Source organism: Petaurus breviceps, unplaced genomic scaffold (assembly GCF_028583685.1).
Source record: "Petaurus breviceps papuanus isolate PSGF00001 unplaced genomic scaffold, PetGlider_PUasm1.0 91133, whole genome shotgun sequence".
Lineage (NCBI taxonomy): Eukaryota > Metazoa > Chordata > Mammalia > Diprotodontia > Petauridae > Petaurus > Petaurus breviceps.
In genome coordinates, this window is record NW_027187419.1 from 53,554,562 (window position 1) to 53,575,913 (window position 21,352).

General features: G+C 34.4%; 1 protein-coding gene across 6 annotated transcripts in view; it reads left to right on the forward strand.

Moving 5' to 3' along the window:
* Positions 1-21,352, forward strand: part of IFT88 (intraflagellar transport 88) — a 115,651-nt gene that overhangs the window by 28,461 nt on the left and 65,838 nt on the right. For all 6 annotated transcript variants that reach the window (XM_069080581.1, XM_069080578.1, XM_069080582.1 and 3 more), the window contains 4 exons: positions 713-783; positions 2,288-2,374; positions 10,656-10,755; positions 18,486-18,572. In XM_069080581.1, coding sequence (XP_068936682.1) covers positions 713-783; positions 2,288-2,374; positions 10,656-10,755; positions 18,486-18,572 — 345 coding nt within the window. The remainder of the gene's footprint in view (positions 1-712; positions 784-2,287; positions 2,375-10,655; positions 10,756-18,485; positions 18,573-21,352) is intronic.

Consider the following 21,352-nt stretch of genomic DNA (forward strand, 5'->3'; position numbering starts at 1 on the left):
CTCTTAATTTCCCCTATTAAGTGTCATCCCTTCCTATTAAATTGGTCCTGTGCCCTCTATGTATACCTGTAAGCATATATACACACATTCACATGTGTATTCATAAACCCATATACCCTCTGATATAGACATATATATGTGTGTGTGTGTGTGTGTGTGTGTGTGTGTGTGTTTCTATCCCTTCAACTATTTTCATACTGAGAAAAGTTTCATCAGTTACAATTATCATTTTTCCATGTAGGAATGTTAATAGTTCAACTTTGATCAGTGGCTTATGATTTCTTTTCCCTGTTTACCTTCTCAAGCTTCTCTTGCTTCTTATATCTGGATGTTAAATTTTCTATTCAACTCTGGTTTTTTCATTAAGAATGCTTGAAAGTCCTCTATTCTACTGAATCACCATATTTTCCCCTGAAAGATGATACTCAGTTTTCCTGGGTAGGTGATTCTTGGTTTTAATCCCTGGAGCATTTTTTTTAACATGCTGACTCATCCTTTTTTTTTTTTTAATTTAAGTAGCTTTGGTGGGGTACCAGAAACTTTGTGTATGTAACTTTACTGAAGGAAAAATTGAAGTATAGGAAAGTTAAGTTAGTCTCCAAGATCAGGTCTGAATTCTATCCCAACTTTGCCATCTAGGCAAGGATGAAATTTGGTTAAAACTCATATATGACCAAATAGTAATGAAGGGATTTTCTAATTTATTTTTCAGGATGATCCTCATACTAACTTAGTGATTGAAGCTATAAAAAACGATCATCTAAGGCAAATGGAGCGTGAAAGGTAATATTCTGTGTTTAATAATTCAGATTCTTAACAGTCTAATTTTTATTATTAACTTTATAAAGTTTTATGTCCATTAGATGCATTGTATTTTATAAATTCAGCACATCAAAATACTGAATTTATATAATGTTGTGAAGTTTATGACCATGCTAACTTGCTTTCTACTTGCTGAATTAGTCCAGAAACACAGTTACATTTGCCTCTCATTTAACTTCCTTATTTCCAATTGTGGTCCCTTGTAAGGACACACTAATCCCTGAGTTTTGGGGCAGGGGATGGGATGGGTGCATAATCCATCATGGATACTGGGACACAGCTCCTTTCATGTCACTGTAGCTATCATTTTCCTCTCGATAGTGTACTAGTTCAATTATGCTACCCCCAATATGAGGAATATTTTGGTTTGTTCCCTTCTTTTGGGTGTCCAGAGGAGAACCTAGCACCCAGTTTGATGCTCATGTTGTCCATAAAACCATTCCCACTGCTACATTTTTCCATATCCCAGGGAATGGGGAAGGGGAATGTGGTGTAGAAGATCATTTCATGAGGCATAGGAGATGGAGATGGACCCAAGAAATGCATCTGGGTGATTTGATACTATGGATCCCAGTTCCCTTGCAGGAGGAATGTTTCCAGATCATTAACCAAATCTTTTTGTAATTTTTATGTCCATTCTTAGGGTTGCTTCTCCCTTTTCTTCCTCCTAGCAATAGTAATGGTAATGCTAAGTCAAAGGGTATATACGATTTAGTAAATTTGAGGCATAGTTCCAAATTATTTTCCAGAATGACTAGACCAATCAATTAAAACAGCTCCACATGTATTATTGTAGCTCTTTTTGCTTGAACACCTTGAATGTTCAAGAACTTACCACCCCACAGTGAAGCTGATTCTGTTCTGTTTTCTCCCTCAATAGACTGAGCTACTTAGGCACTGCAGCTTGCCTTTCTGTGTATCGTTAATGCTTGGCAGAGTACCTGGCACACAGTAGACACTTAATAAATGTTTACTGACCGATTAATAGCTCTATTTGTTGTCAAAATTGTTGCTGATAATAATTCTTCATTTTTCTATAGATGTTTAAGGCTTAAAAAGTATTTTTCTTACAACAGTGCTTTAAAGTAGATAATTCAGATTTTATTATCTTCATTTTAAAGATAAAGAAACCGATTAAATGACTTACCCAGGGTTATTCAACTGGTAAGTGTTAGAATAGTGGAAACTCTTCCTTATAGTAAGCAAAGATCTGATTTTGTATAACTTCCATTGTTGATGTTCTGGCCTTTGAGTCAAGTACATTAATGCCTCTTGGATATACCATCCCTTCAGATATTTGAAGCCCTTGATAATGTGTTTCCTAAGTATTCTATTCCCTGGGCTAAACATTTCCATTTCTTTTGATGTTTTGCTATGTGGCATTATTTTAGTGGCCTCACAATACATATTTGTCTATCTTAATTACTTTTCTAATTAAAATGTGATTTTTTTCATTTGTTTTCAGGAAGGCCATGGCAGAAAAATACATCATGACAGCAGCTAAACTCATTGCTCCTGTAATAGAAACATCTTTTGCTATAGGATATGATTGGTAAGAAATTGCTTCAGGTCTGCTGGGTATATGGTGATCTCTTTCTTCAGTTAAGAATTGTGTTTTTAGATTGTTCTCTCATTAATTGAAAAAGAAAAAGCATACAGGTGTGGTTTGCACTTAGCATATATATTTAAAAATTTTATAAAATGTCTTCAGGTTAACGTGTATTACCTCATTTGATACACAAACCATAAAAATACTATAGATACTTTAGTACTTTTATTCTTTGATTCATGTGTAATCTTATGGATGCAAGTTCTACCAGCTATCCATATTACCTGTGATCTTATCCTGTGTCCATGTCTGTTCCATGAGTAACTATGTAAGGGAGTCTACCCAACATGCTGAGGTCCTTCCCCTAGACCTCCTACTATTGCATGGATACAAGTGGAGCATGCAGACTGTCCATCCTTCACTCTGACTTTAAGACCTGCCCACCTTCAGACCTTTCTGTGATAGTTTTTTTGGCTACTTCTGCACAAACCTCTCTCTACTGGTATGAGGTTGTGGCCTACTGCAACCTGCCCACCATACTGCTCAGCATTGTCCTTTGGATGACCTGAAATTTAAATGAGACTTTACTTATTCTGTGACTCTTAGGCATGCAGCATCACTAGAGGAATATTAATATTAAAAAGGTGGTCCTTTGTTTCAGGGAGAAGCCTGGGATCCTTAAGAGCTCTGTATAATTTTCCAAAGGCAATTCATTCAGCTTTCTTCTTTCTATTCAATTGCAGTTGCAATTTGTTGTCTGTCTTCTGTATCTGTCTGTCTGGACCAGTTCTTAAAGTTGTCCTTCCAGATGCATATCAGAGAATACACAATAGGCCATCTTCCTTCAGTTGCTTTTTCTATGTGGATAGCCAGGTCTTGTAGGATAAAGGTGTATTTTCTTCTAGGCATCTTCTAGGACCCATATAGAGTCATAACCCATAGTTTAAGCAGCACTGAAGGCAAGTCACTTAACCCCAATTGCCTTGCCTTCCCCCCTCCAAAAAAAAAAAAAAGAAGCACTGAAAGGGTCACAAGTGGAAAAAGTTTAAGAAGCCCTGTTCTAAGTCATTGGTTTGAATCCAGCTCTAATGACTACTATGAGTAGTACTAAAAAATTCTAACAAGCTATATTTTTCTTAGGCTTTGAATCATTCTATGGTTGTTGAATCTCTTAAGCTAGAGTTTTACTATCAAGGAAAGGAGAGGCAGTTTTAGGGGGTAATTTACCATTTATCACCATATTTCACATCTTTTTCTTTCTTTCCTTTTCCCTTCTTCCCCTTCTTCCTCCTCTTTTTCATCTTCCTTTTCCACACTCCTTCCTCTTCTCCTTATCTTCCTCCTCCTTCTTCCTTTTTTCCCATAACTATACTTTTAACCTGCCAGTAGTGCTTATGAATTTTGTTAATCCTAGATAAGAGCACTCAGAGCTAAAGAGGTTGCTGCTTCCAGTTGTAGTATATCAGCACCATCAAAAGTTATTTATTGAATACCTAATCATGAATAATAGATATAATACAATAGGACATACAGACACAATGTTCCAACCTTCTAGTAGAATTGCAGATACTAAATGATGTTCTGGTGGTCTGTGAAATTTAGTATGGCAGGAGTGGCCAGGTGGCGCAGTGAGTAAGAGTGCCTGTCCCAGTGTCGGGAGACCTGGGATCGGTTCCGGCCTCAGATACTCGGCACCCACACAAAAATAATATTTGGCCATGTAGCCTTGAGCAAGTTACTTAATCCCAATTGCTTTAAAAAAAAGAAGAAATTTAGTATGGCTTGATAAAAACAAAGGCACTGGAGAAAATCTGGTTCATTCTTTTCTGCAGTACTCACTGTTCCAAGACTCGTTCTATGAGTGTTGCCAACAGATGGAATAATATGTAACATTTTTTATATTCCTAACACATTAATACTTATTAGCTCTTATCCTATATTCATGTTGTTTTGATAATATCAACATGATAGCATATTTTAAGTTATTAGAATGATAGAATGTTAGAACTGGACAGAACTTGAGAAGTCATCTAGCTCAGCCTCCTCACTTCACAAGTGAGTTGCAGCTAAAGCCCATAAGTCTATGTCCTGTCTAAGGTCACATAGGTAGTGGCAGAGCTGGAACTCAAACCCAGGTCTTCTGATGGCCAAGTCCAGTATTCTTTACAAATATGTCTTGCTCAATAGGACTTTTTCTAGAAGTACATTTTGATATGACAAATACCAAATTAGGGTTTACACAATAATAATGTTTGCAAAACTCTACACACCTTGCCTTATTTATAACAGACATCATGGAGGTGGCCAGGTAGCACAGCAAGTAAGAGCACCGACTCCAGTGTCGGGATGACCTGGAGATTGAATCCCGGGCTCAGATACTCAGCACCACACCCAGAAATAACTGGCCGTGTAACCTTGAGCAAGTTACTTAACCCCAATTGCTTAAAATAAAAAAAAAAAACAGACATCATGGAAAGAGTGTTAGACTTGGGGGGAAATCAACCACTTTCCATTTTGAAACATGCAACTGAGTTCTGCATTTATTGCTTCCTAGCTCTGTGATCATGGACTACTTACTTCACTGCTTGAGGCCTGTTTGCTTGTCTGTTTTGGTTTTCCTTCCTGTCTGACCCCTCCTCAGGCTCCTTTGCAGGTTCTTCTTCCATGTCTTGTTACCAAACTTCCTTAAGGCTCTGTCCTATGTCTTCTTCTCTTTCTTCTTTGTAATACCTTACTTAGTGATCTCCTCAGCTTCTAGGGGTTTAATTACCATCTCAATGCAGATTATTCCCAGATCTATATATCTAGCCCCACTCTCTCTCTCCTGAGCTCTAGTTCCACATCACCAACTGCTTTTTAGACATCTTCAACTAGTTGTCTTGTAGACATCTCAAAATCAACATACACAAAACAGAACTCATCTTTCCCTTCAAACCCTTGCCCTTTTCAAAATTTCTCTAGTGTTTTGGAGGGTATCACCATCATCCCATTCACCTAGGTTTACAGCCTTGGTGCCCTCTTCATTTCCTCAACCAACATATCCAGTCCATAGCCATGTCTTGTCATCTTTGCATTCCCAACATCTCCCATAGAAGTCCCCTTCTCTCTCCTAACATGGCTGTTATTCTGATTCAGACCTTTGTCTCCCTGACTCAAAGCTTTCTGCATTCCAATCATTATCCAAGTAGTGAAGTGATTTTACCTTAGCTAAACTGATTTAATTTTAAAATTAATCATCTTTTAAAATCACCTTAAGTGATTTTAATGATTTTTCTAAAGCGCAGGTCTGACTGGGTCACCCTCTTGCTCAATAAATTCCAGTGACTTTCTATTACTTACAGGCTCAAATATAAAATCCTTTTTGGAATCTTGTGCTCTTTACAACCTAGCCCCTTCCCGTCTTTCCATTCTTCCTCTTTCTTCCTCTCTGTGTACTCTACAATGCAACTCATTGCTTTTCTTCATATACACCACTGCCCCCATGCCTCTGCACTGTCTGTTCTCCAAGCCTGGAATGCTCTCACTTCACCTTTAGTTTCCCTCCATGACTTCTTTCAAAACTCAGCTCGAATTTTACCATCTTGGGAAAGATTTTCTGAATCCTTCAGCTCTTAGTGCCTTCCTCTATGAAGATTACCTACTTTTGATTTATTCCTCATATATCTCATGTGTACCCAGTTATTTATCTCGTGTCTACTTGATTAGAATGTGAGCTTCTTGAGGGCAGGGAATGTTTTTATTTTTTCTTTTGTATCCTACCATGCCTGGCACATCAAGCATTGATTAATAAATGTTTGTTGAATGACTAAACATAAAATGAGAGTAATACGTGTTGTACCTTATTACAGAATTGTCATAATCAGATGAAACAATGTATGTAAAATACTTTGCAAACTTTGGAGCACTGTTCAGAAAAATAATATACTAGGTAATATTACGTCAAAGTTTCACTATATATATATACACACATATGTGGAGAGATATCTTATATATACACACTTTCAACATTACCAAATATTATTTTTAAAAGAAAATTTTCATTGCAGAAGATTAAGATTTTAAACATTTTTAAACAATTTTAAATATTTAGCTAATACATTCAATATCTGGAAAGTTTAGAAAGAAATATTTTACATATTTTTACAATCTCCCTAAGTATAGCCACACAGTCCCATTTCCCAGCATTGCATTTAGTATATATTAAAAGTTATATGTGCTCTCTGTCTTTTTCTTGTTTGGTTTTGTTTTCTCTTTCCCATCGTTCATTTCATCCAATACAATCCTTCTTTATAACCTGACTAATGTCTAATGTGAAACTATTTTCAGATCCTGTTCTTGATTGTATGCTGCCATGGGGGGGTAGGGGAGAAAATTTGAAACTCAAGGAATTGTGAAATTGAATCCTGTAAACTAAAAGTAAACAAACAAATTAATAAAGACCAAAAATTTTTATTTATTTATTTTGCTTTTTGGAGGGCAATTGGGGTTGACTTGCCCAAGGTCACATGGCTAGTTTTTGTGTTAAGTGTCTGAGGCTGGATTTGAACTCAGGTCCTCCTGACTCTAGGGCTGGTGCTCTATTCACTGTGCCACCTAGCCACCCCAGACCAAAAAATTTTAAAAAAAAGTTATATGTAATTTTCAGGGTATTCATGAAAAAAAATTAGATTTGACTCATTGGAAACTTGGAGTGTTTAATTTGTTACTTAATGTCTGGGGCCTCATGCTCATAAGCATGGCTGATTTTGGTTCTTCCTATCTAGGCTACTTGTCATTCGGTGAATGCCTAGTTTATATTCTTAATGTGAAATTCAAGCCTTGAATAGTAACAGAACTTGCACAGAATGACTGTTAGGTGTCACCAAAACTCTATATTTAATATATAGGCATCTAAACTCATAGAATTTTAGGGCTGGAAAGGAACTTAAAGATTTTATCACCCAACCCTATTTTTTTACAGGTAACTAGGGCCTACAGAGATCAGGTAATATGTCTATGGTCACCTAACTACTCATTGCCAGAGGAGGAACTTAAGAATCCAAATTCACCTGACTTTGAGGCATTATATAAATAGGCACTTATATAGCTCTATAGTTTTCAAATTGCTTTTTAACACATTATCATAACTATAACCCTGTAACCCTGTAAGTTAAAGTAAGCATGATTACCCCCATTTTCCAGATGAGGAAATGGAGTTCAGATGTTAAGCAGTTCTAGTTTGTCCTGGCAGGCAGAGTGCCGCAGACCACATGTTCATGGTACATTCCTTTCCTGTTCCTCTGGTAATAACAGGAAAAGAGATGAAAGGCTGTCAGAATGTTGTCCATCTTTTGCCATCTTATGTTTCCCCTAACAGCAGTGATACTTCTGGCTAGATCCCAGGCACTCACTTGTGTGTTGAAACTCTGTATCCAGTATTTTGGGTCCCTTTCCATTATTAGGAAACATGACTTCTACATTGTACCCACATCCATAGAATGAAAGAACTGTTATTCATGGCGTTTGTAGCAACCAAAAGTAGTATATTTATTTCCTAAGGTATTTCATGTGAATTGTGAGTGATAAACATATTATATCCCATATTCATTTGATATTTTGAATTGCTGCAGCAATTATATAGCAAATTAGGATAAATAGTGTTTAGTCAAAATTAGAGGAAACTTAGAAACTTTTGAAGTAATCCAAAGGATATAAATGTATTTACTTAATAAAAGCTAAGTAAATTATCCAAACCTCTTAAGCATATAATGATTGTTTGTCTAGAGATGTGTTAACTTGCCAAACAGAAAGTTTAGCTTACCTTAACTGACCTAAAATGTGATTTTAAAATACTAGTATTTTATAGTGCTAAACATCTGCATCATTCATTTTGTTTTAGATGAAACAGAAAAAATTATTTTGGTCATACTTCCAAATCTGCTTATCAAGAAGGAAATTATAAGTTTAGAGATAACTCATAGCATTAACTTGATAATATTGTTTGCATTACAGGTTGCCTTTATCCTATAAGATATGCATCTTAAATATATCTGTTTTGAAATACCTAAATTGGCCAACTTTGAAGAACCACTTAAAGCCATTCAAAATCATAAGTCTGCAAAATAAGCAGACTCTTCCTGTGTGAAACTCATTTAGTGACCTTCCTCCCTTTTCAAATACATTGAAGTATTGTTCTTGAAATCAAAATGTTCCACAAATACCTTTATATATATATATATATATGTGTATATATATATATATGTATACATACATATATATGTAATAATGTAATTATATATGTATATATATAGAGAGAGGTTTATTTGCTTTGTTCTAGCATGAGATTACTTGACAATTACACTACTAATAGTCTTTCAAAATATATTTATACTTGAATCAGTTTGAATAGTGTTAAACAGAAACAACTGGCTATTTAAAATGGGCTGGTTTTTTTACTCATTTTTCAGTTGTGTCTGACTCTTCATGACCCCATTTTGGGTTTTCTTGGCAAAGGTAGTGGAATGGTTTGCCATTTTCTTCTCCAGGTTATTTTATAGATGAAGAAATGAGGCAAATAGGGTTACATGACATTCCCAGTCAGGAAGATGAGTCTTTCTGACTCTAGGTGCAGTGCTCTATCCACTGTGCCACCTACCTGCCTAAAATGGGAATACCTATTTCCAAATGGGTAGTTTCCAAATAAAGGCAGTAAACATGTCATCACTAAAGTATAGAATCCTGTATCTATCTCTTCATCTTTTGGACTCAAGTTGACTTGCCACAGTATCTATTTTTCTTGATCAAATCTGAGAAAAATCCATTTGGTATTCTATTTAGTAGCAACTACCCAAAGTTTCTATTAGGGAATATTCTTCCTGGTCTCACTAGAGTCCTAGAAGGTAGTCATCAACACTAATCTACTTCAGTTGAAAAAAATCAGCAGGGGCGGCCAGGTGGCTCAGCGAGTAAGAGCACTGGCTCCAGTGTCGGGATGACCTGGGGATCAAATCCGGGCTCAGATACTTAGCACCACACCCAGAAATAACTGGCTGTGTAACCTTGAGCAAGTTACTTAACCCTGATTGCTTTAAAAAAAAATCAGCAAGCATTTCTTACCCTTTTTTCCTTAATGCATTTGTAGCCTGCGAGAGACTTCTCATCTCCTTGACTAGATGGATTTTGTATTGTAGCCAAAGTAAGCTACTAACCATTCAGAAATCTGATTTTCTTAGCCTCCTCGATTCGCATAGTTGCCTCTCATATCTGGGGCACTTCTTTTGCATCCACTTTAAATTCATTGCTGACATTGGAGTAAGAAAACCTCAGTTTAAATCTTGCATCAGATGCTTAGTAGCATGGTAACACTCAGAAAACTATTTACTAATAGCCTCAGTTTCTTAATCTGTAAAATGGGAATAATAGCACCTATGTCATAGCAGTGAAGAGCAACTCTTTTTTGAATGTTCTTCCTCAATGATCTTCACTGCTCTTGCAGCTTCAAGAAGTCTACTCCCCACTGTTGAGGAGTCAGTAACAATCATGCCAGTTGCCATGTCCTGCGGAAAGTCTTTGCTTGTTTTCTAAGAATTAATTAGCCTGTTTTGTGGGAATCATTTGTCATTTCTTGGAATCATTTTTCTTTTCCTTTCTTTTTTTTTTGAGTGCATTTCCCTTTTCACTGTGGTGCAGCTGAACCTGTCTGTCATGTTCTGGACTTGAATGATCCTTTGAAGTGCTTGACTTCCTGACATCCATGGTTATTGCAATATCTTTAACAGTCATTGAAGCATGCTGTTTGAGAACTAAAGCTCTTTCATAATTCCTCAGAATTATATCCAAAGCCACAGAATTTTAAATGCAACAGAAGAAAGTACTGAAATACACACTTATGGCATGAAATTTAGTACTTAGCTAACAGACAACTACCTAAAGGTGGGGAAACCAGCTCAGTCTGGTTTCATCTCATCAAGGTCAGATGTTCTAAGTGAGCCTGATTGTTAATAGAGACATATAGGCATTATCATTGTTGTCACAAAATGAAACATCAGAATTAGTGTTTATCCCAAGTAATTTACATAGGACTTATGGAGCTTAATAGGTACTTATTTAGTGAATGAATGTAAACCAATCCTCTGACTCCAAAGTAAATAGTCCTTCTGCTAAAACATTCTACCTCCAGCTTTTGAGCTGACTTAGCAAAATCTTTTGAAAAAATTTGTTTTAGAAACAGTAAGGCCAAAAGATGATGTGTGTATATATATATATATATATATATGTATATATTTCTTTAATTTTTCTGTTATAGGTGTGTTGAAGTAGTAAAAGCTTCTCAATATGTAGAACTTGCAAATGATCTGGAAATAAATAAAGCAATTACATACTTGAGGCAAAAAGACTTCAATCAAGTAAGTTTTTGTAATATTATCAAAGGACATATTGCTTGAACGAAATATTACATAGACTAATGCTATTGCATACATTTAAAAGTAGGATATTTTGCTTTTGCTTTAATTAAAAATAATATGATTCATAATAATGTTCTTTATCACTTCAATTTAAATTTATACCCATTTCTCATCTTAAAATAAGAATTTCATATTAATATACTATATATTTTCAATATACTTTGTGCTATATGTGATGCTTTAAAAAAATATAAAGAAATTAAGATCAGCGTAAGAATTTCTAATTCCTTAACCATGTTACCATGGTTAACTTCCTTACAAGATAATAAGCAGTTCTCAAACTCTCAGTGGTTGGTCTGTGGGCTGCTTTTTAAGTATTATGTTTTCAGTAAGGCAATGCTTATGTTTTTGGTTTTGGCATGAAACAATAATTTACATATGATATTGAATAATATTAGCAATACTTTATTTGAATTACATTTTTAAAAACTTGTTTAAGTACATCCACATATATATATATAATATCATTTGATCATTATTTTACTAATATGTCATTAGAATAATTTTGACTTTCTGAGGTATTTTTTGATTGAGATATTTTTTATGTGGGATTTGAGTTGGGAGATTTGTTAGGATCATACATCCTTCTGAAATAGTCTATAGACAAAATAGTCTATAAACAAAAACATCTATAGACTTGTCTACAGACAAAAAAAGTTTGAGAATTATTATCTTGACTGACAAAAATGACAAATGTTTTTTGTCAATAAATCTTTATAATATATTTTCCTCCAGAAGTTGTTTATGATTTAGCTGTTGAAAAGATAATGTATAATATTTTGCCTTGTTTCTTGGGATGAATTTAAATCAACATGAGGTCTGATACCACTCTACTAAAATATCAATGTCTTGAAGTTAACAATAATTTTAATGGTGTTTTTCAATTGTCATTTTTATTTTCTCTTCAACATTGCTGCTTTTATTTGTCTCTTACTTTTTGTTTATGTACTGTAAGTATGAAGAGGTAGGTATAATAAAATGTAGGTTTGAAAGGAACACTGTTAGATTAAAGATAACCAAGATGATATATGCAGTAGGCTCATAATAATTATTTAATGACCAGAATTAGTGTAAAGTAGAGAGGATAAGACATGACTTGTGCTCTGTGCTTCCATACTGACAAAGAAGATGTTTCAGTCTCAGGAGCAAAGTTTTTTGTCATAATTATTTGTGCTTTTTTCAGAGCAGTAGGAAAACATGCTTTTGCCTAAAAACAGACCAAAATCAGTAGGTCATAAAGGATTAAATGAATTGTAGAGGTCATTACTGGCCATTAATAACAACCCACACAGTTAAATATTGAAGATAGGATTATATAATTCCAAGGGGGAAAATTGAAATAGAGACTATAAATAGGCAATATATCTATTCTTAAAATGGTAAAAAGAAAAAACAACATTCAGATTGGACAATAATTATCCTTTGGGCAGCTTTATTTTTAGATTTTATCTTATTTTCTATTTCTCAAATGTTAGCCAATTATCATGGCATTTTATTTTAAAGTGCTAAAGTAATATTTTATAAATAAATATTCATTGGACACCTAAAGAACCATTACAAAAATGCCCATTTATGGAAAATCAAAATCTGAGCCAAAAAACTGACAGTGTTCTTTCCATTAGCTTTAATCTTTTTAGAATAGTGTGTTATGTAGAATTTTAATTGTTGTTGTTTGTTGTTGTTGTTGTTATAGTTGTTGTTCAGTCATTTTTTCAGTCTGACTCTTCATGACCTCACTTGGGATTTTCTTGGCAGAGATACTTAAATGGTTTGCCATTTCCTTCTGTAGAACATTTTATAGATGAGGAAACTGAAGCAAACAGAGTTAGTCACACTGCTAGTAAGTGTCTGAGGCTAGATTTGAACTCAGGAAGATGAGTCTTTCTGGCTTCAGGTCCAGCACTCTATCTACTGGGCCACCTAGTTGTCCCTTAGAATCTTAATTGTATATGACAAATTATGTTTCCATTTTTAATTCCTTTCAATGGATTTTTGGATTTATAGAGTACTTTTTTTAAAGACAAGATATATTTTCTTTCACTACGAATGCTTATCTTATTGGTTAATATGTACTACACAGAAAAACACAAATTACAAGGTATCATTGATAAATGGTGAGTTTTACTTGCGTGATCTGATTTTAAAAACTTCCTGGAATGGCTTGCTTATAGTATGACATGCCATTGCTGTACCACTTTTCATTTAGCTTTGCAGTTAGTGTAAGTATCATAAACTTTAGAGTACTACCTTGCTTTCTCTTTACATTCTACCCTTTAGATTTTAGTAGGCATGAGTTATAATCATTCACATACTATATGCACTTAAGTAATACATCTGTATGCACTCATTATAAAATAGTACTAAAAGAAAAATTATATATTTCAACCTGTAGTCAAAGTAAAGTGAAGCTTGTAAAGTTGAGAGATACAGGGAGGCTGAGGTTCTCACATTAACAGTTGGGTGATTGTGTGTGGAGCCTGTGAGGTAGCTACTACAGCATGAGCAACATGAACGAGGAATGTTTGTGAGGTAGGTTGGAGAGGTTCCATGGCCTTCCACAGAAGGCTTCTCTATTCTACACAAGGAAGTAAGAAGGGCTCGGCAGCAAAGGAATCATTCCAGGAAAATAAAGTGCTCATAGAATCATAAGTTCTTCATTTCAGTTCAGCAAACATTTAAAGCTTTAGGACTATATGCCTCAACTATTTGATCTAAAATAATGTGAAACACATAAAGAGGGAAATTTTTTAACTGATGTTGACAAATATCCCTTACATTATGAGATTGTTCCACATTCTACTGCCTTATCTTTGACTCTGTCGACATATTTAATAGGTCTTATTATTTGAGCCTTATCAAACATTGCTGTTGTTGATAATATCTAATACTAACACTTTAAGTTTGCAGAGTAATTTATAATACATTATTTCATTTTATCCTCAAGGGAAAAAAAAACCTGTGAGGTAGGTACAACAAGTATCATCCATTTTACAGGTGAAGAAACTGAGGCCCATAGAGGATAAATGAGTCACCCATGGTTACTGAGCTAGTCCAGGGTGGGATTTCAATCTAGTGTTCTTGCCCTCAGTTCCAGTGCTCTATCCATCACACCACTTTGCTTCTGTACATTACTTCTAATGACTCAGTTAGCTCACAATTGTCCTTCCTCCCTGATTGATTAAATATGATAACTAATTTGGGCTTTCAGTATGGACACAACTAGTCTCCTATATAGAAAGATACTAGGGGATAGGGACCTTCTACTGCTTTCAACATATATTTGATTAATAAATGGATCATATGGTTCATAGATTTAGAGATAGGAAGGACCTTAGAGGCTGTTTAGTCCAACCATCTTGGAAGAAACTGAGGTTCATAGAGGTCAAGTGAATTACCTGAGGTCTCTTTGATAGTATATACCAGTGCCAGGATATGAATATAGGTTCTTTTTCTCCACATTTATTATATATAATATATTTAGTAATTGGTAGCATTAGAATTGTTTCTTCTTAATCACTTTCTATCACCACCAAAACTATTCTCTTTCAAAAAAATGTATCATACTTTTTTTATACCTACTTGCTGCATATATTTTCTTCAGTTATATTAAAATTTCAAGAGGAATTTATCCTATAATATTTACATTTTATTTCTTGATATCCCAGATTGGTAATAAGATGATCTTTTGGGAATGTTAAATTATTTGAGCACTTTGATTAAAACTATATAAAAAACTGAAATAGGAAATTTTTTTATGCCAAAATACTTAAAATACAATCCCTTTTTTATCCAAAGGGCAAGTGGAGGGTTATGTTTTGGGGGGGGTTTTGGTTAAAATTACATTAAATTTAATATGTACTTATTTAAAATAAGTGACAAGTTAACAGTTTCATATACATATACATTCATATAGAATCCTGTTTTCTTTACATATTTAAATGTTCTAGGTTGTCAGTGTTTAAGTTCACGATAAAGAAGAATTTTTTTTAAGATTTAAATGAAGAGGCTAAATGAGGCTAGAGAAGGGGTGATAGATGAGAGAGAAAGAGGATGGAGGAGAGTAGAGGTTGTAGTGAGAATTTAAAATGTTTCAAAGTGAAAAAGAGGGAAGGTTAAAGGATTATAATCAGGAGAAAATTTATCTAGCATGCTAATATCAGTGCATCACATGAGTTCAAGAGAATGATTAGGAATGGACATCTCTGATTTTGTTCAAACACCATCTCCTACATGAAACCTTTTGGCCCCTCTCCCTCCACAGAACGGGTACATGCATCTTTATAGTAACTACAAAGTGCCATTCACTGTGCTGAGCACTGAGGGCACAAAGAGCAAACTGAAGTAGTTCTTGTCCTCCGGGAGCATATCTTTTGGGTTTTTTTTCAAGTGTTTTAAAAAGTTATTCTTTTAATAAGCAAAAATATTTTAGATATTTCTTCCAAATTCTAAAGAAATTTTAAATAAGATTTTCAAATAATATAGTAGAAATCAAATATGCAGATTTTACCTCGTCTTTTTGATTCCAGGTCCAGCACTCTCTCCACTAAGCACATACTATCATGCATTTATTCATTCATAAGAAGTCATTTGCTTTTTCTTAAAATTTAAATCCCCATTGAGAAAGTATAGAAAGAAACGTTTTTGAGTTCCAAGTCTCTGGAAGGTAAACTTGTCTGAAGATACGTCCTTAGTTGAATTCATGAAATTTTTTGAAGAAAAACAATTTTATAACTAAAAGATGGAAGTAATTGGAAGTAGGAAATCCATGAATAGCAATTTGTTTATGCTAACTGTAATTTACTACAATTTAATAAATTAACATATAATTCCTTAAGATAGATAAACCTGGGAGTTCATTTTTAACAGCTTATTTATACTAACAGATTAGTTTTTTTTAGTTTTATTTTAAATTGCTCATCTGTTCTAAGAGGAAAGTAGTTTGTGTCTAAGAAACACATACAGTGCAAATAATTTATAGTTGTTTTTAACTAAGAAATTTCATTGGAAATTTTTTATAAAATATAAATATATCTATAAGATGTAAATCTACTTATACCATACTGTACTAATGTGTTATAATATACAAAATATATTTAAAATTTATGTATTTATAAATATATTTCATTTTTTGCTTTTCTTATTTAGTATTTTTGCCAATGTGCATATTAGCATTTTGTTAATATCTAAATTCTAATTTGAAAAATAGCTTTAAAAGAATCAGTTGCTTATTTTAACATACTTGTATATGAGTGAATCTGTTCTCATCTGCATCTGTACTTCTTTTACTTATGCATATCACAACCCATCTAGACCCTCTTGTTTTGTAATTCTTTTGCATATCTTTCCACAAATCCTCCATAGAGGATAAGCTGGAAACTTTCTACCCATTATTTTAGCCTTTCATGCATAAACCTGCAGCTTTCACTCTCTTGCTACATAACTAGTCTACTTCCTTTTAAATGTATTTCTTTTTTTTTTTTTTATGGTCTTGATGTCTTCTATCCACTACTGTCTTCTAAATCATTGTTAATAACATTCTGAGGTCTACTTTTCATTTGCCAATCATCTGGGGCTGTTTGAGTCATATGGAAATATGAGACTTATGAGATCCTACTGCTTTATAATTCACAACTAGGTAGCATCACCAAGAGAATATTGACATTAAAAAGCTAAGACTTTTGTGGCATTAAGCATCTTGGCTTCATTAAAAGCATTTCACAGTTTCTTCAAATGTTATCTAGACTGATTGCTTCTTCATATTGATTTCTGGGCCTACTGCATGAAATTTGTAGCAGCTGATCAAAGATTCACGTACTTTGGACTAACTTGGATTACATATCTGATTACATTTTTAACATAAAAATGCTTTAGAAAATCACAAGTATGTTAAAAATATATACTTTAGTAAAATTCTTCTTTGGTCTTTTTTGTCTCAACTCTATTTAGATGACAGCAGTAACTTTTATGGATGAATAGTTCTCATAGCCATTTTTCTATGCAAAATTCCAGAGCACACTCTAGCCCCTTTTCTCTTTAATTATATGTAAGGTTTTTAGTGACTAAGAAACAGATCAGGACATTAGCCAGTATAAGGCAGCCTAATTAATTATTGAGAATTTTCAGTAAGGAATAAATTTGGACTAGAGAGCTAAGGATAAGAAACTGACACCTTGGATTGACTGGTATCCACAAAATATTCAAAGACCCAGAAAAAACCTCCAGGGCATAGGCTAGATCTTCTGTGGAGAATTTATATAAAACCATGGACAAGAATTTCATAGGATGAGAAGGATTCGATGGGCAGCAAGTAGAGCTGTATCCACACTTGATGAATTCATGCATTCTAGGGTTTTCTAAGTAAACCATTTACAAAAAGCTATAATTTTGTTCCCTTTTATTCTCATAAAGACTTCTTAGCAGTTAAGTATTTTGCCCATATTCATACTTGGTAACTTTTTGCAATGAAATTCAAATCCAGATCTCTTAGATCTGAATCTCTAGCTCTTTCCATTCATTAAGCCATTGGGTAATCATCCAGCTTTGGTTTGAAGACCTTCAGTCATGGGGAACTCACTATGTTCTGAGGCATTTTTGGATAACTCTGATTGTTTGGAAGTTGTTTCTAAAAAGCCTAAATCTACTTCTTTTCACCTTCCACCCATTGCTCCTAGATCTGTTCCTCAGGTCAAAGAGAACAACTCCAACCATTCTTCCACCTAATAGCTCCTCATATATTTGAATACAACTATCGTGGACCTCCTAAGTTTTTTCTTCTTGGGACAGATAGTCCCAATTTTAGATGAGCTGCTATGTCATACTGTGGAGTTCAGATTTGTATTAAAAAAAGACCTGGGTTCAAATTCTGGTACTGTTCCTTAATACCTGTGAGGCCTCAGGCAAGTTGCTTACCTCTCAGGACTTAGTTCCTTTTCTATAAACCAAGGCATTTGAACTATATGACTCCTAAGATCTCTTCCAGACCTAAATCTATGAGCCATATGACTTATTCATACATTTAGGCTAGAATGATGAGCTGAATTTAACAAGGTAAAATTTATTATGAGTAAATGGCAGGAAGAGAAGAGAGATAGCTAGATATCAACTTGGTGATTCCAGTTGATTACAGAGTCTGAATGAATCAATAGTGTGTTGTATCTGCCAAAAAATGTAATGTAATCTCAGGTTGAATTGTCTCATTGTATTTTATGTTGGCCAGGCCACACTTGGAGAATTCTGCCAAGAAGGGAGGGAGATTTATTTCTCCTCTCTTCTTCATGATCAAGTTTCATCATCATAATTACATAGCATTAAGTGGGTTTTTTTGCTATTGTATTCTTTGACCTTAACAGTGTTATAGCCATGTATACTGTTTTCCTTGTTCTGGTTCCTCAGTTCATAGGATCTTCCCATGCTTTTGTATTCATCATTTCCTATGGGGCAGTAACATCCCATTTCATTAATATGTCATCATTTAAATATTTTATGCTTTTTTTAATCTGAAACTTAAGTACCCCCCAAAATATAGCATTTTGGAAAGGTCATTTGTACTTATTTTAGTACTTATTGTTGATACCACAAATAAATATGATCTGCATATTGATTTTGTTTATTTTAAAAGAAATAATTCTAGTATGGTCTCATATATAACTTGCAAATGCTTTACTTTCTAGGCTGTAGAAACTCTAAAAATGTTTGAAAAAAAAGACAGTCGAGTTAAAAGTGCAGCTGCAACCAACCTTTCATTCCTTTATTACTTGGTAAGTTTTTCTTTTATAAGTAATTATAACTTGTCAAGGAAAACTACTAATACTATACCTTGTTTTAGGCATAAATTTATTAGAAACAAATTTATTTAGTTTTTCATTAATATCGAAGCTTTTCTGGCATAGTTCCAAAACTAGCCTAGTTACCTCATGCCCTCCAACATGACTGTACCCCAAGATAATTTGAGTTAGCACTTAGGGGAATCTTGAATGAGGAAAAGGTTATATTGTGTTACAATATAGTTTGGATTTATTATTCCACATATCACTACTCAATTCCTTCCTGAACTACTCCCTTTATGTGTTCTAGAGTAAAGAAGGGACCTTAATCTTTTCTCCAAGGAGAAATCAATTTTTTTCTCAAAAGAGAAGTCCATAGTTTCTGTCAGGTCAATCTGAAGACTGCCCTTAGATGTGTATATAGCCCATATCCCTTCTGGGTTGGGAAGGTTGTGATAAGCGATATTCTTTGTTAAGGCTTGGGTTTCCATTGTTAATGAACTCATTATGAAAGACTTTTTGTCTTCTACCAATTTTACCTTTAAACTTGTTTGTATTTTTTAAGACCAGAGATGCATTATTTCTTAATATTTTCAATTCTGCTAAAAATGAGGGTTTTTTTAGCATGTTTCCATAGATTGATCATGCATTATTTTTTATATTGCTAAACTCATACTGTTGTCTATATGAACTGTGAGAATGCTTCTACAAAAATCGGAAAAGATATAAATGAATTGAGATTCAGGGAAGGTTTAGGTTAATTACAGGTGAACACAAATCTGCTTTAGTATGTATAGCATCATCATAAATAACAAAATTTTTATTGAATATATAATTGAGTGTGTAAGATTCAGAAAACAGAGAAGAGTAGGTCACATGTTAAGGAGGTGACAAACTAGTTTGGAAGCTAGGACGTGTTCATAAAAGGATAAATTTAGCATAAAAGTAGCATGTTGTAAGTACCAAATGAGGGTAAAATGGTCATTGATACCATAGTTAAGAGGAAAGTTGGGGAAGCAGTGGGTCATAACAGAAAGTCTCACCTCTAAGGCTTAACTCTTTGTGGCCTTAGGCTACTAACTCATCCTCCCTGAATCTCTCTTTTCTCATTTGTAAAATGAATGGGTTGGACTATCTGAGGTGGGGATCCTGCAGCTTTGAGGCCACATATGGCCCTCTAGGTCCTCAAGTGCAGCTCTTTGATTGAATCCAAACTTCACAGAACAAATCCCCTTAATAAAAGGCGAACCTCCGAGGTACCTTTATTCTGAAATCTATGGTCCTATGAAAAGTAGGATGCTACAGGCTGACTGGTAAGGAAGAAGTTCACAGAAAGAATTGTAACTAGGCCTTCAGGAATAGGTAGGATTTAGATCATCTGAAGGAGGAAGGAGGATAATCTAGATAGAAGCAGATGGTATGAGCAAAAAGACAATAAAGGAATATACCTGGCATATTCAGGGGACCCAATTATCCAATTAACAAACATTTATTGAACACTTCACTATGTAAAGAATACTGACCAGGGGCTATGGATAATATTTTTTAGGTAAGACACCATCCCAACCTTCAAGGACTTTATAGTCTAGATAATAGAGGACCTTGTATGTGAGGCTAAGAAGTTTTAATTCATTCAGCATATATGACCTCAAAAATCAATTGAAAGTTCTTGAGCAGAAAAATTATATAATAACTAACATTATTATATAGCACTTTTAAGTTTTGCAAGGAGCTTTCCATATATTATGCCATTTAAACTTCAAAACAACTGTGTAATAGAGATGATAATATTATCCCAATTTTACAGTCAAGGAGACTGAGGAGGAATGGTAAGACAGGTAGGAGAACAACCTATCTGAAAACTCAGGTGCCAATGAAATCCCAGAAATGACTGAATAATGAAGAAGGGAGGTCAAGAAGGATGAAAGTTTTAGAAAAGACCATTAGATTTGGCTGTTGCTGCTGTTTCTTCTTCATTCTCAAAGAGGACCAGGACATCAGGGAGGTGATGGCAGAAACTAGATTCCAAAGAACTGAGACGTGAATGAGAGAAGAGGAGGTAGAAGGAACAAATATAGATAGGGAGAGATTGAAAATGAGAGAATGATTGTGGGGACAGTTTGCTAGAGAAGGTGGGAGGTGATGAGATAAAATGTACATGTAGAATAGTTGACCTTGTTGATGAGAAGGGTCACCTCTTCATCAGGGGTTAGAATAAAGGAGGAAAGAATAAATAATGATGTCAAGAAATTTTTAAATGCAATGGCAGGGAGAAGAGGGAGTTCTTGGTGAAAGATCTCTAGTTTCCCAATGAAGTTTGCGGTGAAGTCTTCAGTTGAGAGGCAGGATGTTGTGTGAGAGGTTTGAGAAGAGAAGATTTGGAACCACATCTATGCTGAGTGGATTGGAGAATCAATTAAAGAAGACAAAAAAAGATTTTCTTGCTTTTGTGAGGACCTAATTGAGATTAGATAATATAAATGTGGAATGTGCCCATTTAGCTTTTTTGCTTGATTTCCTCTAGACCCAGAGGAGAAGGATAGTGGGAGTAATTGATATTTGGCAAGGTTAAGAGAAGGAAGTGAAGGATTCAAGAGCAGAGAACCCTGGAGATTTGAACTGCCTAACTAAAAGAAAGGACTGACCCAAGATGTCAGAGTTAGAGGATAACTGAGAGGCTTTGTTACACATTCCACACAAAAAAACAATAAATGATAAATAATAAACAATTTTTAAAAATAGAAATATCAGAGGGTAGAAAAATGGCTAAAATC